The sequence below is a fragment of the Marmota flaviventris genome, chromosome 19 (assembly GCF_047511675.1).
Source record: "Marmota flaviventris isolate mMarFla1 chromosome 19, mMarFla1.hap1, whole genome shotgun sequence".
Classification (NCBI taxonomy): domain Eukaryota; kingdom Metazoa; phylum Chordata; class Mammalia; order Rodentia; family Sciuridae; genus Marmota; species Marmota flaviventris.
The window spans coordinates 15,679,562-15,699,012 of record NC_092516.1 but is presented as its reverse complement, the minus strand read 5'-3'; the positions used below and the strand labels follow the sequence as shown (position 1 = coordinate 15,699,012).

The window sequence follows — 19,451 nt, the reverse complement described above, 5'->3', positions numbered from 1 at the left end:
GAACAAAAAATTAAAACACACAACTGAAGTATCACCTAAGAAACTCAAAAACAAAAAACAGAAGCTAAAATCAAATCTAAGATTTCCAAATACTATAATCTCATGATGGTACTTTTGAGGACAATCATCATCTTTAATACCCATATTGCCTATGAAGCATAAAATACATTTCAGACATGACCTCTCAATTCTCATTATAAATCCTCAAGGCAGGTGGGAAGGGTTAAGGGAGGGTAAGGCTTGCATGTCGTGCAGAGCCACAGGAGGCAGAACCGGATCATCAGCCCGGGTACTCTGACTCCTGGCCCAATGCTTCCTTCACTGAGATCTAGAAGAGCTATGCTGGCCTTTCCTTCACAAGAGTCAATTCAATTTCAGAAGGCAAATAGCTAGCATTGTTAATCTTGTTTTCAGATAAGAAAACAGCCACATAGTGCAAAGATTTAACTCAAAACCACTAAACATATCAGTGACAGTAGGCAGGAGAATTGAACACTCAGTGGCTACATTAGATTGTCCATCGTCTTGTAGGCTACACAGAAGAGACCTTTAGAAATCTTGAGGTTTAATAACAGAGCATATGGCATCCTTAGAGATGGGAACAAATGTGCTTAAGAAAGATGAAGAAATTACTTAAGGTCATACTGCAATCAATGAGAAAACCAAGTAACAACAAGCGAAGAATCAAATTTCCAGGAATAGGCTCTAGCCAAATTATACTTTTTAGAACAAAATTCAAGAATTTCAACTGTAGATAACACTCCATTAATAAATGTTTTCTGTTTCACTGAGAAATAGTGGCAGAGGAAACTCTACGTGAGACTTAGTGTCAGCCCCACAATCAAGTCCTGGCTCTGCATTTCTAGGTGAGCTCAGACAAGTCACTTAATCTGAGTCTTTATTCATTCACTGGTAGACTACATATGCCACTACTATCTATCTATCCTGGTAGGGGACTATTAGGATTAAACAACATAAAGCAGGCATGTACCCAATACAGCACAAGCACATGGGCGAATTCTATGATAACAGCAGCAACGAGATTCTTCAAATGGCCTGATAAATAAGAGTGAGCCTATTAAGTATAGTGATGAAACTGCAGAGTACACCAGTTATTATTAATCAATTATTTACTATGAAACCACCAGTTTTTCTCAAATAGGAGTCTATTGGCCAAAAAATTAAATTGCTTGCCCTTGACAAATGTGACCATTTATCAGCAGTAGGCATCCTGTAACTTGTTGCACAATGGATGGACCAAATTTATAGTCATCCTAAACTTGCTTAATGTTGAATGAAATCTTGGGTAACATCCCTGACACTAACATTAAAAAGAACCAGTTATAAAACAACAAAAAGAAGGATCAGGCACATTAAACTTCAAAGATTCATCATTTGACAAACTTTGTAACCCAAACCAGATACACCAAACCTTTTCAGTTGTTGACTGATTTGTGTTAATTTACCATTTAACCACTGTTACCAAAACCACTTGGACTTCATACAAAACTTTATTTTCCCCACCCTACAGAGCAAGTTATGAAGCTTCTTGTATTAACTGCCTACGCTCTTTTCCTTGGCCTGAAAATGTTCTTGCTTAATCATTTACTAAATCTTAATACTTACTGGGCCTGAAGTCATGCCCCAGTGCGGGTCGTAAACCATTTTTTATTATACTCGTGATCTCCTGGTACACATTCTGAACTCTGTAATATTGAGGCCATGCTACCTTTTATTTATTTTTTATGCTCTGAAATGACTAATCAAGATGAAAACCATTACTTTGATAATAGGCAATCAAGTACATTCTATTAAAGTGGACAAGTAGTTCAACTGAAACTGAGAAGCAAAGAATTCCTTAGCATCCACTTAAAAATGAACAACTAAACCAGCATAACAATGGCCTCTGACTTCCAGAACTAATCAAGAACTGGCACCATTAACTGCAAATATTGCTGTCAAGTGCCAAGAAGAAAACTTTTTAATGACATATTTCTCATCAACATTAATACATGTAAGTTGAAACTTTACCACCACACAAGTCTTTCAAAAAAGAAGCTGCTTCTTAAACCGAATGTCATACAGAATAAAAAGAAGTTAAGCTCTTTAAAGTTGAAATCTATGTCCTTTCTTGTACCATCTGTATGATACAAATGTCAAGTCACAGCAGTGTTATTCAAAATTGCCAAAAAGCTAAAACAACTCAAATGCCCATCAGGGATGAGTAAACAAAGTGGTAGATCCATACAACAGAATAATATCAACCATAATAAGGAATAAAGTTCTAATTTGTACCCTGACAAAGATGAACCTTGACAACCATGCTAAATGAACTAAGCCAGTCATAAAAGGTCACATACTACCTAATTTTGTGCAAAACATTTATAGTATGCAAATCCAGGGACAGAAAGTAGATTTTTAGGGGACAATAAAGGCAGGGAATGAAAGGGAGTATCTGCTAATGGGGTACAGACTATTTTATTTATTTATTTATTTATTTATTTATTTATTTTGGAGAGGGGAGTGGGGATAAAATTAGATAGTGGTGATGGTTGTGCAACTCTGTGACTATATCAAAACCACTGAATTATACATTTTAAAGGGACAGATTTTATGGTATATGGATTATATCACAGTAAAACTGTTTTGCTTTGTTTTAAATAGCATAACCCCCCCCCCAACCACACACACACACACACACACACACACACACACACACATATACATCTAAATGTAGGTGGCAGTTTGATCTTCCAGAAATTAAAAGTGGTCTGGAAACATAAATGACCTAGCAAACCTCTTTTAAAATGCAAATCTGATTATGTTGCTACCCTGCTTCACAGGAGTCTCAGAATAACATCCAAAATATTCAATAAGATATACAAGGCCCTACAGGATGTACATCCACTCTGTGTTCATAGCCTTACCTCATGGCATTCCCTGCCAGCCTATGACACAGGGTCCTCTACATTTTTTTTTTCTTTTTCTGGAAAGCTCCTTTACAGTGGCTGTCTCACCTGCTATTTGTTCTGCCCCTATATTTCCCACCATCCAGCTCATTGCCTCTTTACCTGGTTATTTCAAATTCAGCCTAAATATTTTTTCAGGTATGTTTTTCTTCAACTTCCAGAATAGGTAAGCCTTCCCCCATTTTAATACCCTTTCATATACATGCCATGTATCCTTGACAACATGTATGACCTCTGAATTAAGTAACTGTACACCAACTGCATGTTCAGTGTCTATCTTTGCAGGTAGACTGGGAGCTTCATAACGATGAAGACAATGACTGATTTCAGAGCCTGGCGCAGATACAAACAAGCAATGTCTGTTAAATGAGGCATTGCTAAGAATCACAGGCAGTCTAAATAGACAGAATCTGACATTTCTAACAAAATCCTGTGGAAACATAAGGATAACCACGGAGATAGCTGTCACAGCGTTTCTGTCAATTTCTCAACTCCAAGGTTTCTACAAGGCCTTTCTTAAATCCAATTTTGCAAACAGTGGTTAGCTACCCACCCACCACAAAATTGCACCACCACAAGCAAACAAGCAAGATACTGACTGAGCACCCATGTGTGCCAGGCACCTGGCCAAGCTCTTTAAACTCCATTTACCACCTGGTAACTACTGAACAACTAGGAAGCCTGGGGTCCTGAGCAGCTTCAGCTGACTCTAGCTTCCAATCCAGATACATATGGTTCTAGGAACAAAAATGCCTTTCAGGGCTGGGGTTGTGGCTCAGCAGCAGAGCGCTCACCTCACACATGTGAGGTCTTGGGTTCGATCCTCAGCACCACATAAAAATAGATAAAGGGTATTGTGTTCAACTAAAAAATAAATATTTTAGGAAAAAATACCTTTCAAAGAAGCTATTACTTGGGCTGGGGTTGTGGCTCAGTGGTAGAGTGATCACCTAGCATGCTTGAGGTACTGAGTTTGATGCTCAGCACCACATTAAAATAAAAGATATTGTGTCCACCTAAAACTAAAAACTAAATATTAAAAATTTTAAAAAAGGTACTACTCACCTCTACCCAATATGTCTGCTTAAGAAAGCAGAACTATTCTCTAATTAAGCTGAACTGCACATGTTAAGAGAAAAGATAATCCGATTTAGACAATAACCAAATTCCAATAGGCCAGGAATTTGTTATCCTTGGAGCTGACATTTAGGGCCCGATAATTCTTTGTTATTTGGGCTGAGCATGGTGGCTACAAACATCCTAAGTTTTTACCCATCAGATTTTGGTAGCACTACCCTAAATGACAACTCAAAATGCCCCAGGCATCTGTCCCAGGGCATAAGAACACCTACCTGGGCTTAGTCAGAAAACTTCACTGTCCTGACTCACCAACAGTGTTGCCTAACTCTCCTGGCTCATCTGTGGTCTAGGGACTGTAGATGATTAAAAGGTGAACTTGCTGGCTTCAGGGAACTTAAATTCCAATGGGGAAAATACAATCAGACACCAGAGACTATGATCTTGATCAGGGTCTTCAGAGCTCTAAATGAGGAGTCACCTTGTTCAGGGTCTTCAGAGCTCTAAATGAGGAGTCACCTTGTTCTGGGGCCAACTAAAGAGAAAATCAGTGCAAGACCCCCTGCACCCCAGCCAGTGGTCCCTCTAAAGTCACCTCTCTCCAGACAGCCAGACTTAAATGAAAAGCTGTACAGAGCTCACAGCACTAGGTGGCTGCCTGTGATTTCCTGGGCACTTTCATGCAGGTGAGTTCTTAGAATACACGTTCCTCAAAGGCTACAGAGACAAAGCTGTACAGGCAAGAACAAAGTACTATGCTTATTAAATTCCACACTGTAGGGACTACATTTGCCATCTCTACTGTGGGGCTGGACTCCTCAGCTGGAGACCACAGTGTCTGCAAAGGTGTTCAATTAGCATCTGGCTTTAAAGCTCACTCAAACTGTGTTCAATCTAAATAACCAAGTAAATCTTTTAAATTGAACTAGAATTATTCTACTTAGTTATCTGCTGTTGCCAAATATAACAAGCTGTGATAACTAAACATAACATCTTCTAAAAATTATGGTAAATAGGGGCTGGGTTGTGGCTTAGCAGTAGAGCGCATGCCTAGCATGTGTGGGGCGCTGGGTTCAATCCTCAGCACCACATAAAAATAAAATACAGGTATTGTATCCAACTACAACTAAAATATTTTTTTAAATGGTAAATAGTAATATTCTGTATGCTTGCAATAAGACTGTCAAGATACTAATAATTAGCCAAATAATAAAGTCAAATTAGGTGGGGACAGCAGAACTATGTTTGTGTTTAATAGTATTAGCGAATTAAAGTTATGGAATATTAGGTCTATTATTTTAAAAATTCTTAAGCACATGAACATATCAATATTTATATAACCTTGGTAGATGAATCACTCCTTCAAAGTAGGAATTTTCCTAAAAAAACTATTTGTTTAATAGAAAGAAGGACATAGCTAAAAGTTTTTCTGAAATTATTTCTGGAGTTTCTCATTTAGTCAAACATGAGATATGCTATATAGTTTTTTTCTTCCAAAATACAAAGGAATTAAGCACACTAGTAGAATTAGGAAGTTATAAAAACCAACTTAATGATTTTAGATGGTGTGATATAATAAAAAGGTAAATATATGGTCTGTCTCAGGTTCCAAGTATGGAGCTCCAAAAACACTTAAGGAATCTCCAGAGTGATAAGAATAAAAGATATTCTTGTATGCAATGAGATGATTGTCAAAGGGGAAGGAGAACAAGCTAAGACTCTATAGCTGGAACTTATAGCCCCAGTCCCATAATCTCCAAGGATGGGAAAGAAACCCAAAAGTTTTTCATCTTCCCCTAGACTTGTGCAGGAAAGGGAAGGACATGAAAAATCAGGAGATGTGCAGTTCAGGGAAATGCCTAAAAACCACACTGTAAAAAAAAAAAAAAAACCACACTGTAGGTCTGGGCACCCAGTCATTCTCATATGAAATGGGTGACCAAAGACATGAGGCATTCAGTGCCACCACAATCAGAATTCACTGTTCAGAATCCAGGAACACAGAACCTTTCTATGCACAGTGTCAGAGCAAGCCTACCGACACTGACCTTGGCAGCTAAGGATTCAAAAAATCATATTCTAAGATTTTGCAATACAATCAAATCAGTCGAGATATTTCACCAATGACACCTTCTTGCATTTAAGCGTATGAGTCAATATTCAAGTCATTCCCCACTTTTCCACAAATGACTTAAATCCAACCCAACAACCTCTTTATGTGACATTTCAATGCATTTGATGGCAGGCAACCTCAAATCCACGGAGGGGATGATTTATACAGATTAGATTAAGTTGCCTTAGATCTGATTTCATAAATAAATTGTTGGCAATCTTCCTTTGAAAACCTCACTTTAAAATAGTAGGATTTTAACAAAGCTTTGGAGAATCTAAACAGCCCTTTTACTGGAAGTTACTAGGGTCTTCTAGGGCACCTTCAAAGAGGAACATAAAGACCCCTGGTATTCGGCAGAAGAAAGAGACCCTAGAGTTCTGTGAAACTGAAGCAAACATTTGGTTAGGGTTTCAACATAGGTTATGAGGAAGGAAAGAAACCCTTTCCAAAGACTCTCTGGTGCTAGGCTACAAAGCCTCCAGACTTTGGAAGGCAGTTTAGAGGTGGACACCAATCCATCAGTGTCCAGCTGGCTGGCTAACGCCCTGAAGAACTGTTAACTCATGCCTGACTTCAACCAGCCTCCACAAGGTGCTTGAGGGCACGGGATAGGAAACCAAATCTGTCCTTTAGCACAACATTAAACTCTGGCTATGAATCCGAGTATTTTTTCATTTGGAAAAAAAAAATTATTTCAATTCTATCTTGAATCTATTATCAAGTGTAGCATGACATAGTTCTGAGGTTAACAGATACACCCATATTTGCAATTTTTTAAGTTACATCTAAACAATTTCTGATATGAATGCTATCTGTGCTTAAAAAAAATGCAGTTTGTCACCTGGAGAAATTTTATAACATTTTTTTCCACTCCACCAATTGAGAAGCTGTGAATGGCTGTTATTATCAAGAATCTAGTTAGTGGAGTTTTAAAGTTTCTTTCAAGTTTCTATAGCCCCTTAATAACTGCATTAACTTTAAGCACTAGCTGTGAGGCATCAAAAAGAATAGATCCAAAGTTTTTGTTGTTTTATTTTTAAGTTCAGAGTCTACCAACATTAAAATGTGATTCCGTCTAGTTTCTCACTGCCTGGCTCTATATCTCACTGCCTCTCCCCAATGAGACAATCTAGCCACTCTGCCACCAGGGACTGGGAATATGATGCTGATTAAGGAATCTGGGAAAAAAATTTTTTTAGTGTTCCGAGATGTGTGTAGTAAAGATTCTCTACCATTCTATAGGCTCTCTCTTCACATTATTGTTTCCTTTGCTGGGAAGGTTTCTAGTTTGAATCCATTCCATTTATTAATTCTTGATTTTATTTCTTATTCTTTAGGAGTCTTTTTAAGGAAGTCAGTTCCTAAAACAACATGGTGGAGATATGGTCCTACTTTTTCTTCTATTAAGCACAGGGTCTCTCTGTTCTAGTGCCTAAGTCTTTGATCCACTTTGAGTTGATTTTTGAGTAAGGTGAGAGATAGGGATTAATTTCATTTTGCTACATATGGATTTCCAGTTTCCCAGCACCGTTTGTTGAATAAGGTATCTTTTCTTCAATGTATGTTTTTGGCACCTTTATCTAGTATGAGAAAACTGTATTTATGTAGGTTTAGGTGTCTTCTAGTCTTTATCATTGGTCTACATGTTTATGTTGGTGCTAACACCCATGCCATTTTTGTTACTATTGCTCTGTAATATAGTTTAAGGTCTGGTATTGTGATACCTCCTTGCTAAGGGTGGGTGGAGAAGAATGAAAAAACTTTGAATTGTGCAGAGGGAAGTGAAGGAAGGAGAGAAGGATGGGGATGGAAAGGACAGTGAAATGAGATGGACATTATATTACTCTATACACATAATTACACTACTGGTGTGACTCTGCATGATGTTCAGCCAGAGAAAGGAGAAGTTGTGCTCTATTCCTGTACAATATGTCAAAATGCATTCTACTGTCATGTAAAACTAATTAGAACAAATTAAAATAAATTTTAAAAAGAAACTTTTTTCCTCTGTAAAGTGACAGATAGTAAATATTGAAGGACTGTGAGCCATACAGTAACAACTACTCACCTCAATTGCTGTAGCCCAGAAGCACTCACAGACCATAGGTAAGCTATGTTTCAATAAAACTTTATGTGCAGACACTGACATTTGAATTTCACACATAAAATTCTCTCATTATTTAATAGTATTTTTTTTCTTGGTTACCATTTTAAAAGGTAAAACTATTCTAACTTCACAGTTATGTAAAAATCAATGAGATGGGGCTGGAGTTGTGGCTCAGCAGTACAGTGCTCCCCTAGCAAGTGTGAGGCACTGGGTTTGATCCTCAGTACCACATAAAAATAAATAAATAAAATAAAGGTACTGTGTCAAACTACAACTAAAAAAATAAAATTAAACAATAAATCAATGAGACTAATTTGGCCTGTGGGCCATATCCCTTCTCAAAGAGAAGCCCTATTTCTCACTGGCCCAAAGTGAAACATAATCCCAATTTTGAAGCCAGCACACTGAACCAAATTGTTAAAAGTGGTGCTGCTACCATAGTTTTAGAGCTGCTTTGGCCTGGCCCAACGGCGCCTTCTAGCTCCAGGCTATATTAACTAAATAGCAATTTTTAATAAATAAATATTACCCAAGACCTCTCTCTCTGTCTAACCAAAAAATCCTCCATCATAATTCCTTAGTAAAATAACCAGAAGGAAAACTTGCACTAAGTATGGGTCAATCAAATCCATATTCCTGCTTTCATGCAACTCCAGAAGAACCAGATGTGGCTGGCTGTGGAACCCACATGCCCAAATGAACACCAGAAGACCATGTATAAAACTATTAATTTGAAGGGGGAAACCATCAGAGTAAAGTTACTTCACAAGCAACAAAGTCATGAGGCAAACCTAGGGTCTGGAACATAAAAGGAATAACAAATCATCAGTTCAGCCATGATACAGAAAGAACAGTCTCCTACTTTTCTTTAGTTCACTGTGGTTTCCATACACATTTTACTTTTGTTCATTTTAATCTTTATTCATGGACAATTATATTTTCACAACATGAATGTATTCATCTCAAAATAATGGTTGGATTCATTATTCTAAGGAAGAGTTGATCCTCCCTAAGTATTTAGAAAGCATAGGATTAGTGTTCACCCTGGAGAAATTATCTACCAAGTTGTAAATGCAACTGGTTAAAACACACACACACACACACTTTTGAGTATCTCAGAAACACAATAAAGTAAGTGCGGTATCTGAAACCAGTATTAGTTTTTGTTAGAGTCTGACACATTCAGCTTTAAAAAGGTTCACAATTAGAAAATACTCTCTGTAGGGAGATATTGAAGCCATGTAAACAGCTATCATTCTTTTCTAGGCTCCATAAAAATCACAGTTTATACAAACAGTCTCTCAATTTAAAAAAAAAAGTGCTATTTTTTTTATGAGCACTGAAAACATATGGTGCTGCAGTAATCATAAGTGTTGTCATAAATACGGACTAAGAGACTCAACCATAATTCCATGTTAAATGAAAAAAAGTGTATTTTTTTTCCTTTCCAGGACTTTCTATCAAATGCTGGTTAAAAATGACATTTCTAATTCATTGTTCTACACCATTATCCATGTTCCATCTGGATGTGCCTCTCTGATAACTGAACAGTTAATAGAATAGTACTTTAGAGTTGTTTCTACAGGAATGAACTAGTTTAAGTAATCAATCCATGGCAATAAATGTGGTTTTATAATTTAAGATTGTGTATTAAGTTTACACACACTCCAACAATATCATAGGAGTGATCACCGACCACACTGCAAGCACTGGGAGATTTCCAAAAAAAAAAAAAAAAATTTATAGAAATTTACAATTCCTTTAAAAATAGGGGGAAAAGCTAAGTGGCAGCACACTCACTCCCTGCCAGAGAGGCCCTGGGTACCATCCCCAGCATATTAAATAAATAAAAAGCTACCAGAAGTAGTTAATAATAAAAATTAAATGTTACTTTTATGAATAAATTGCTTTATCTGTTTCTTAGACAATTCTTTACATTCATTAAGACACACAAAACCAACCTGGGTCTGAATTCTTTGAACACCTGGTATAATGAGTACACAGGAAAATGAGAAATACATGAAAATGATGAGACCCAAAATGATATGGAAAATAATCAGTTACTGCTCCCTGGAAAGGCAAAAGGTATTATATCAATGCTTTATTATAATAAGCCAAAACTTTGGCAGAGTTCAAACGCCTCTTTTTCAATGAATGCAAGGTTAACCTCCAACCACATGGTCAAATATGAAATATCTCCCTCTTAATTCTACAGCTGACCCACACATACTCTGCTAAGTGGCACAAAAATGAGCTAACAAAAAGACCACCTAGCCGGTCACATCGTATCGCTCAGGATCCACCAACTACAACTCCTAAAATAATTCGCTCCTGCCCAGTTTTTTTTTAAAACCCTTCCGTAAAGGCTTGCATCATCTTCCTCTTGATCCCAATCTTTCCGGTCAGCTAACTAAACTGAAGTTTAAAGGAGACGCCTCTTAGGCGGGAGGGGAGGGCTCTGCAGACAGGGAGCAGGGACCTGTCAAATACATTTTTAAGGGCTTAGGGGAAATGTCAGCCGAACGGCTCACGGTGCACGGCTAAATTTCTTTACGACCCTTTGTATGTTCAAGGATTCCACCAGACAAAAAGAGGAACCGGCTTTTCGTTTTGTTTCCCAGGGGTTGGGAAGGTTGTCCGAGGTAATGGTTTTACTCGGGTCTTTCTTTCTCGGGCCTCGATGCCAGATGGGTGCCCCCGGCCATGCGCCAGCCGCGAAGTTCCTCCAGTTCAGTGGCCGAACGTCCGCGGTGACCGCCCGGGACCCGGGGACAAAGCGGGGCTCCGGAGCGCCCACGCTCGGGCCCCCGGGAGGGGGAAGGGGAGGCCGTCCTCCGCCCGCGCCGCCGAACAAAAGGCGCAGCGGGGCCGGGGCCGGGGCCGGAGCTGGGGCCGGCGCCCGGCGGGGAAAACTTTCCGAGAGGCCGGGGCCGCGGGGCAGCGCCGGGCCGCCCGCTCGCCGCTCCGCCAGCACAATAGCCGGGCCGAGCGCGGGAAGGCCGGGCCGCCACGCCCCCGCCCGCGCCCCGGCCGTACCTGGTGGTTGTCCTTCCTGCCGCCCGCGGCCGCCGCCGGCCCGCCCGGGCCGCTCGTCATGTTCACGTACAGGGAGCGGGAGAGCGGGCTCCGCAGCGTCCACATCCTCCGCGCCAGCCACTCGGACGCCAGGCTCAGGCACAGCCAGCCCACCAACAGTCTCATCGGGGGCCGCGGCCGCTCGCTCGGATCACCGCCGGCGCCGGGGCGAGGAGGAGGAGGTGCCGCCGCCTCCAGCCACTACCGCCGCCGCCCGGGCTCGAGCCATCGCGTCCAACTTGCCCATCCAGCCCCTTCAGGGCCGAGGCGGGGAGTGGCGGGGGGAGGAGCGGCCGGCGCTCAGCCTTCTCACCTCCCCCTTCCCTTCCGCCCGCGGAACGCCAACGCCGCCGGCGCTAGTTTCCAGCCGGAGCACGTACGCTCGACTGGGGCGCGTTCTCTCCGGGCGCGCTCCTTCCGTTCAATGAGTGGGCCGGCCGGGAGGCGGGACAAAGAGGCGCGCATTCGCCTGGCGCGCGCGTCCGCCTTGGGGCTGCAGGCGTTCGGCGCAATGGCGGAGGCGTGAACCGAAGCCTCTCCGCCTCTCCCAGGTGGTGCCCGCAGAACCTCTGGGCCCTTCATCCCACCCCAGGCAGGACTTTGACCTGGCTGTACAGACTGACCCCAGGATGAGCAGCCTCGACCCTTCCCTGGGCCTTCGCAGAGTCAAACGCTGCCAGTTCTTGTTTCTGCGTCAGCTGCCTAGTTTCCAGTTTAGGGCCGACAGCCGAGACTCCCACTCCCCAAACTTCCACCCTAATTGGCAGTAGCTGCAAAGCAGGGCATTTAGAGGGAAAGACCAACCTCTGCCTTGCTCCTTACTCCCACCATCACCACCGGCGTGCGGGTTCCCCAAACCTGACAAGTTGCTGGCTACGTGTTCCTAAGAGGCAAGAGTGAAAGAAAGCTCTGCCTTTGTTGGAAGCTTCTGTAGCTGGAGCAACCATAAGGAAGCAATGTGCGGAATTGATGAGCCTTGCCCAAGAATGAAACACCCCAAGTTTGCTCCCTATAAGTAACAGACGGAAGTTGGACTCAACACTTCAAGCGATCTCAGCTCTGGGAGATTGACCCGGATGTTTCTTTGATGTTTATAGGACAAGGAGACCTAATATTTCAAAACTGAAAAGTTACACTGTGTTCCTGTGTCTGAACTTCTTCCTGCTGCTTCCCGAGCAACAACTAAGGAGTAACACATTTCCTAGGCCCTCTAATAACACCTTCCCAGGTTTGTTTGGAGAATGCTTTTCATTTGCACCAGAAATTATGTAAATACTCTTCATTTTAGTTCAAAGCAAAAGAAACAAATCTTTTGGTTGATTTCCTATTTCACTTAAGAGATTTTCATTTATAAAATAGTGGGGTAGTGACCCACAGATGGGGAACAAAATAATTTCTTTACCCACAAACTCTTCTATTAGCTGCTGAGAATTGTAACAGACTGTACCTGGCCCAAAACATTTAAAAGGAACTATGGTAGCAAGTCCAAATAACTCAGTTTGTCTCCTGGGTCACCTTTCCCATCTCTTGGGATCAGTGTCACAGGTAAAGCTGCTCTCTCCCAATAGGGGAGAGAGCTACAAAGCAACAGGAGCACATAAAATGACATATTTCGTTTCTGAAGACAAAAAGGTATGCCCCAGTTATAGTTTCTTGCCTAATTACAGCTTCAAGATGGCCAAATATGTCAGATGAATATGAAACAAAATAGATGGCAGCACAAGTCTGAAGGATTTGGGAGTCAGTTGACAAAGCCTGTCATCGCAAAGGAGTGGATTTTGCTTTATACCTGAGCAGCCAGCCTAGAAAAACATAAATCACCCACACACTTAAAATATAACTGATAACCACAAAATGCACAGATACATGTTATTTACATTTAGCAAGCACAGGAAGAACCCAAAGCACAGCATGATCAAATGATTTGCCTAAAGGTAACAGCAAATACCATAGCCGACCTTTTCATAGAGCTTGGTATCCCAGCTCGAGGCTCTTCCATCCATCTAAGAAGCCTTGCTGTCTCTCTCTTGTCAGAGAGCCTCCTGAATTACAAATGAGGAGGAAGGAAAACAGCAAGAGTAAATATACTAAGCAGAAGTTCAGATTGCCCTCTGGGACTGCCCCCTTCCTTCATCTACTAGAATGTCACTACTGTATATTAAAACTTCAGTTATCCATAATGGGGAGGGGAAAGGCATAAAGAAACACACACACACACACAAAAGCCAAATATGAGCCAATACCCTCTCTAATGTGACCTTGAAATGCAGTCAGTGATATTCAAAAGACCCATAAATGACACCCTCTCCCTTATCTCAGGTGTCTAGCCTGCATCTTAGCTCTGTCACGGGCCCAAAATTTTAGCTGGATTACTTTCCTAGCTAGGTATCCAAGCGAGGGCTTTTTGTTGTTGTACTTTGAAGCTATAAAATATAGCATTTCCATGTTCTTTTTTCAATTACAAAGCCCAGTGTAAAAAGAACCCATGGGGAGAGAGACTTGGGTCTACAGAAGGTCCAAAATATGCTGGTCACTGTGATTATCTCCTTGAAGAGCTAATGGTGTAAAAAAGAGCTCAAATAATTACATATATTCATGGACAGATTTTTTATGCTTCTTAATCATTTTGAGTACACCTTCAGAGAAATATACAAAATTTTTCAATATATTCAATAAAATGTGTCCTGTGGTTATTAAGTGATAAACACCTATAAAAATATAGCATTAGTAAATGTATTTGTTAAGATTTGGATCTTAAATAAACTCCCCCCGTCCCAGGCCCATATGCTAAAGGCTTCGTCAGCAGCTTGTGGCACTATTGGGAGGAGATGGAACCTTTAGAAGTTAGGACATAGTGGTGGAAAGTTAGGTCATGGGGGCATGTCCTTGAAGGGGTACTGGAATGCTAGCCCTTTCCTCTTGCTCTTTGCTTCCGGCAGTCATGAGGTAAACAAGTTTCCTCCACCACATACTTTTGCTATGATATGCTGCCTCCACAGGACCAAGAGACCATGGACTAAAACCTCTAAAACCATGAACCAAAACAAACCTTTTTCTTTATAAGTTGATTTTCTCAGGTGTTTTGTCACAGTGATGGAAAGCTAACAATTTTCAATTTTAAAAAAATTAGGGTTCAGGTTTTTAATCTGAACTTAGTTGATATAATTTCAATCACTTGTAGTGACGTCACTGTGTCCTCCATTTGATCAATTCTAAGTCAAGATGAAACTGAAAACAGGTTTTAAACTGCCTGAAATAGAAGAATTGATCCAGGTGTCAGGAGGAATTTGGATAACATGGTAAGCTCTCAAGCTTAGCAAGGGGGTATCAAAACAAGGGCCACAAAGAGTAAATTTACAAGAGTAAATCCAAATAACAAAGCATATCCTTCATCGGAGATCCCCCAATGCTGCTCATTAGCAAAGCAGTTTACCATTTGCACTCCTGAGACTAGCTGGGTTTGAAGCCTGGTTCTCTTTTCTTAGTTGTATAATTTGATGTAAGTTACTCCACATCTCCAAGTCTCAATTTTCTTTTTTTAATATTTATTTTTTAGTTTTAGGTAGACACACTATCTTTATTTTTTATTTTTATGTGGTGCCGAGGATCGAACCCAGTGCCTCATGCATGCTAGACTAGCACTGTACCACTGAGCCACAACCCCAATCCTCTAACTGTCAATTTTCTTTTCTGTAAAATGGAAATAGCAGTAATGGCTACTCATCTCATGGAGATATGATGAGGATTATATTATATACTTAATATAAAGGGCTTAGTGTAATGCCTTAGCACATAGTAAGCACTCAAAATGTTTTCACTTTATCTTGGATAAATCAACTTCTTCTGAGTATCCCTTTATTCCTCTATGAACCTGAGGCCAAGATTCAGAGCTGTCTACTTCACATTACATCTATGAGAATCAACTAATCTGAAAACTCAACTGTAAAACATCAACCAAGGGTATCATAATAAGTATGCTCAGTCCTAATTGGCTTTGGCCTCTCCATAAATCACTCTCTTAAAACCAAGGATGATAGTTTCTCTGAAATAGTGTGTTTATCCTCAGACCCCTTTATGATATTTCAAACCAACTAGTCAGGGAAAGAAATATACACAGAGCCATAAAACATGCAAACATGAAATCACAAAACCAGGCAGCAAACTCGGGTTATTTACTTATCAGAGATGCCTCACTTTTCTTTTCTTTTTTTTTTTAAAGTGAAAAGGTATTTTTATTTTATTTTTTTTTAATTTTTTATTGTTGGTTGTTCAAAACATTACATAGTTCTTGATATATCATATTTCACACTTTGATTCAAGTGGGTTATGAACTCCCATTTTTACCCCGTATACAAATTGCAGAATCACATCAGTTACACATCCATTGATTTACATATTGCCATACTAGTGTCTGTTGTATTCTGCTGCCTTTCCTATCCTCTACTATCCCCCCTCCCCTCCCCTCCCCTCTTCTCTCTCTACCCCCTCTACTGTCATTCATTTCTCCCCCTTGTATTATTTTCCCCTTTCCCCTCACTTCCTCTTGTATGAAATTTTGTATAACCCTGAGGGTCTCCTTCCATTTCCATGCAATTTCCCTTCTCTCTCCCTTTCCCTCCCACCTCTCATCCCAGTTTAATGTTAATCTTCTTCTCATGCTCTTCGTCCCTACTCTGTTCTTAGTTACACTCCTTATATCAAAGAAGACATTTGGATGCCTCACTTTTCAATAGGAGTCTTTCCCTCTCTGATAACAAGAATTCTTCCCAGCTGGCTCATTTCTCTACACTGTGACAACCATGGCACTTCACCTGCTTCCAGAACCTTCTGAACTGCCAGTTTCCCTCCCATGGAATTCTTACCCTTGCCTCAGTTTATGTCTAGAATATCAGCAGAAAGACAAATATCATTTTCATACACAATAATGCTTTTTGAATACATGCAGTGTACTGGTCTTTGTGGGATGGAAAGGAAAAGAAACACGTCTCACCTTCATAGAGCTTACTGTCTAATAGGGAAGTAGAACCACACCCTAATCATGCAGTGAATAGATAATCACAAACTGCTGAGTCCTAGAAATGAATTATATATTGTTTTTTTTTAAAAGTAAGAGAACCCCACTTCATTTGGGTGTGAGAAGAGGAGATTATTCAGGGAAAGCTGCCCCCAGGAAATGTGGCCTCTGTGGCCCTTGTTTTGATACCCTCTTGCTAAGCTTGAGAGCTTACCATGTTGTCCAAGTTCCTCCTGGACTATAAGTATAACAAAAAAGTGTGAGAGCAGAAATGGGGTACACCTCAGAGCCCTCTGAAATGTGAGGAATCTCAGTGTCCCTCACACACACTCCTGGATTTTAGAAGAAAACTAAATGAGGTCATGTCCATACAGCTGCCAGCCCAGTGCCCTACTTAGAATCTCAGTTCTCAAGTGGCAGATCCGATGGCTGCTGTTATTTAAGCACAAGGCCAAAGTGAACCCAACCCCCCTTGGACAAGCTACTTAAGCAGTCCCGAGGATGAGCAGCCATGCACTTTAAACTTAATCTCATTCAAGTCAGATTCCACTAAGGAGAGTCCTTTGACATAAATCCTAGACTCCACCAAACAAATCAGTTTCTCAATTAGAAAGAGAGAACCACCTAAGGTGTCCCTTTTTAAAAATTTTTTTTAGTTATAGATGCACACAATACCTTTATGTTATTTATTTATTTTTATAGGGTGCTGAGGATCGAACTCAGTGCCTCACATGTGCTAGGTGAGCACTCTCCTACTGAGCTACAACCCCAACCCAATTGTCCTTTTCTAAGGCACAATTTATCATATAGAAAGCTTCAACTTGAGAGATCACAAATCATTTTTTATTGTGAGCATAAATTAATCCTAACTGATGGTGGTATAACTGGTTTCAAACAAGAATCATGTAGTAACATAAGAAAATTGCTATTTTGATTTAGTGTCCCCTATAACTCAGTTTCTTTACATGTGCAACTGTTTGGGGATGCTTGAAAGAAATCTGTACATATAATAGTCTACACAACTTAAAGGAAAATATTTTTTAAAAATATGTATTTGTACTAAGTAAGGTCCTTCCAATCACAGGTCTGTGAGTCAATGCTCAAAAGAGAAAAGCCTGTTGTTTTCATTCCGTTTCTGGGGCATTTTCAAAGGTCCAAAGATCTTTCATGTTGTTTAAAATATACTTTCCAAACAACCCATATCCTTGGCCTCTTAATTGCTATCTCCTGTGCGTATGTGGGTTTGGTCTTATGAATGGCTGCTTCCTCTCCACCCAATTCACCATATAACTTTTATGACACTGTTTTGATATACTTATTTTGAAGCTCTAAAGCCTTCTTATTTTGTGACTGTTAAACATTCAAACTTCTGTATGAAACAGGAAAAAAATTGCACTATACAGTGAGAATGCTTTTAAAACTAAATATTTTCTACTAGACCAAATATGCATGTACATAAACAAGTTATCTGAAAGAGTTTGTGTAATATACCACAGAAAAACCACATCACCGCTGGCATGAAAAAAAGACCACTATTTTATTTTTGCATAACCGCAAACTGGTCCAAAAACAAGGAAGAACACTTTTATGAAAGAGGATACTTGAGCAATTAACCAATCTGAGAATCAGACAGGTCTCCCTTCTCTGGTGAAACTGATTTTTTTTAATAGCCACAGATAATCTAAGCTTGTTTTACGATTTAGCCAAACTTCCTCAAACTTACTGTGTACAACTCATTAAAAAAAAAAAAGGCAGTTGCCTACTAGAAAACTAAAGCTGATGCATTGTGAGACCCTCAGACGTTTTCCTCTCCAGTTATGGTTTCCCCTGATTAAGCATTCTTTGTTCTGTACAGTTTCCTAAAACTGACAAAGTCAATACTGAATGCAGCTACTTAAGTTATTCTACAATAAAACTTTATTTCTCAGTTCTTTAGATCTCATGCATGCCAGGCAAGCACTCTACCACCCAGCAACAGCCCTAACCCAATGCCCAAGTCTTTTGTAAACATTTGAAACATGTCAAGTGTGGGCATTACTGTCTAGTGGCTTTCCCCAACCAACAGAACCCAGGTTCTACCTTCTGCTTGCTTTACGACTCCTGAGGTCATACAGAAGCTGGTTTTGCTTGTGAACTTCAATAAAGAATAATTTATATGTTAATATAAATTATTTTTAGAATCAAAACTATAAAATGACACTGGAGCTAAATTTGCTATGTCTCAAATGGATATCTTATAATTGAAACACATTCCTTTGGGTTAGTTAGATGAATTTTTTGCTTTCATAAGGAGACATGTTTACAGATAATTTTTACCACATCTACAATGCTCGTTGAGGTTATTCAATGAAATAAGTCTTCGGGAAAAAGGTCATCCTTTTATAATTTGATGACATTTTGGATTCATGCTTAGAATCTGCAGCCTGTTTTTTTATACCTTTTTTAACAGTGATTGAACCCCGAGTTGCTTAACCACTGAGCTACATCTTCAGACCTTTTATTTTTATTTTGAGATAGGATCTCACTAAGTTGCTTAGGGCCTCACTGCTGAGGCTGGTCTCAAACTTGCAATCCTCCTGACTCAGCCTCCGGAGTCACTGGGATTACAGGAATGCGCCACTATACCTGACTTTAAAAGCAGCTACTATGTGGTGATATTTTCATCTTAAAATATAGTAAATCATATCTGAGAGCACCTAACATTTGTTAACTCCTTTATCCTACTCAGGACTTACATTTGTTTGGATACAAGTATTAGAAATACATTATAATTTTTACATACATGTTTAAGTCTGTTTCATACATGTTTAAGGTCTTTTTAAAACATGATAGGTGGTCCATGGAGTGAAACATACAATTTCCCTGAAAAAAACTCTGGAGGGGTTGGGGTTGTGGCTCAGGGGTAGAGTGTTCACCTAGCACAGCTGAGGTCCTGGGTTCAATCTTCAGCACCACAAAAAGTAAATAAAGGTATTGTGTCCATCTACAACCAAAAAATAAATATTAAAAAAAAACCTCTGAAAATATGGAAAGTTACTTGTCTGAGATTCACACTTTTAAAAAGCATACAGCCAGGTACAGTGGCACATGCCTATA

The 19,451-nt window shown here is 40.0% G+C and overlaps 1 protein-coding gene across 4 annotated transcripts in view; it reads right to left on the bottom strand.

The window, feature by feature from the left end:
- Mettl9 (methyltransferase 9, His-X-His N1(pi)-histidine) overlaps window positions 1-13,386 on the bottom strand; it is a 40,353-nt gene extending 26,967 nt beyond the window's left edge. Inside the window, exon 1 of one of the 4 annotated variants that reach the window (XM_027948367.3) lies at window positions 13,300-13,386. In XM_027948367.3, coding sequence (XP_027804168.1) covers window positions 13,300-13,344 — 45 coding nt within the window. In that variant the 5' untranslated portion in view covers window positions 13,345-13,386. Of the gene's footprint in view, window positions 1-11,302; window positions 11,689-13,299 lie in introns of those variants that run through there. The other 3 variants (XM_027948368.2, XM_027948366.3, XM_027948365.3) reach the window with 3 other exon arrangements.
- Window positions 13,387-19,451: the final 6,065 nt, after the last annotated feature.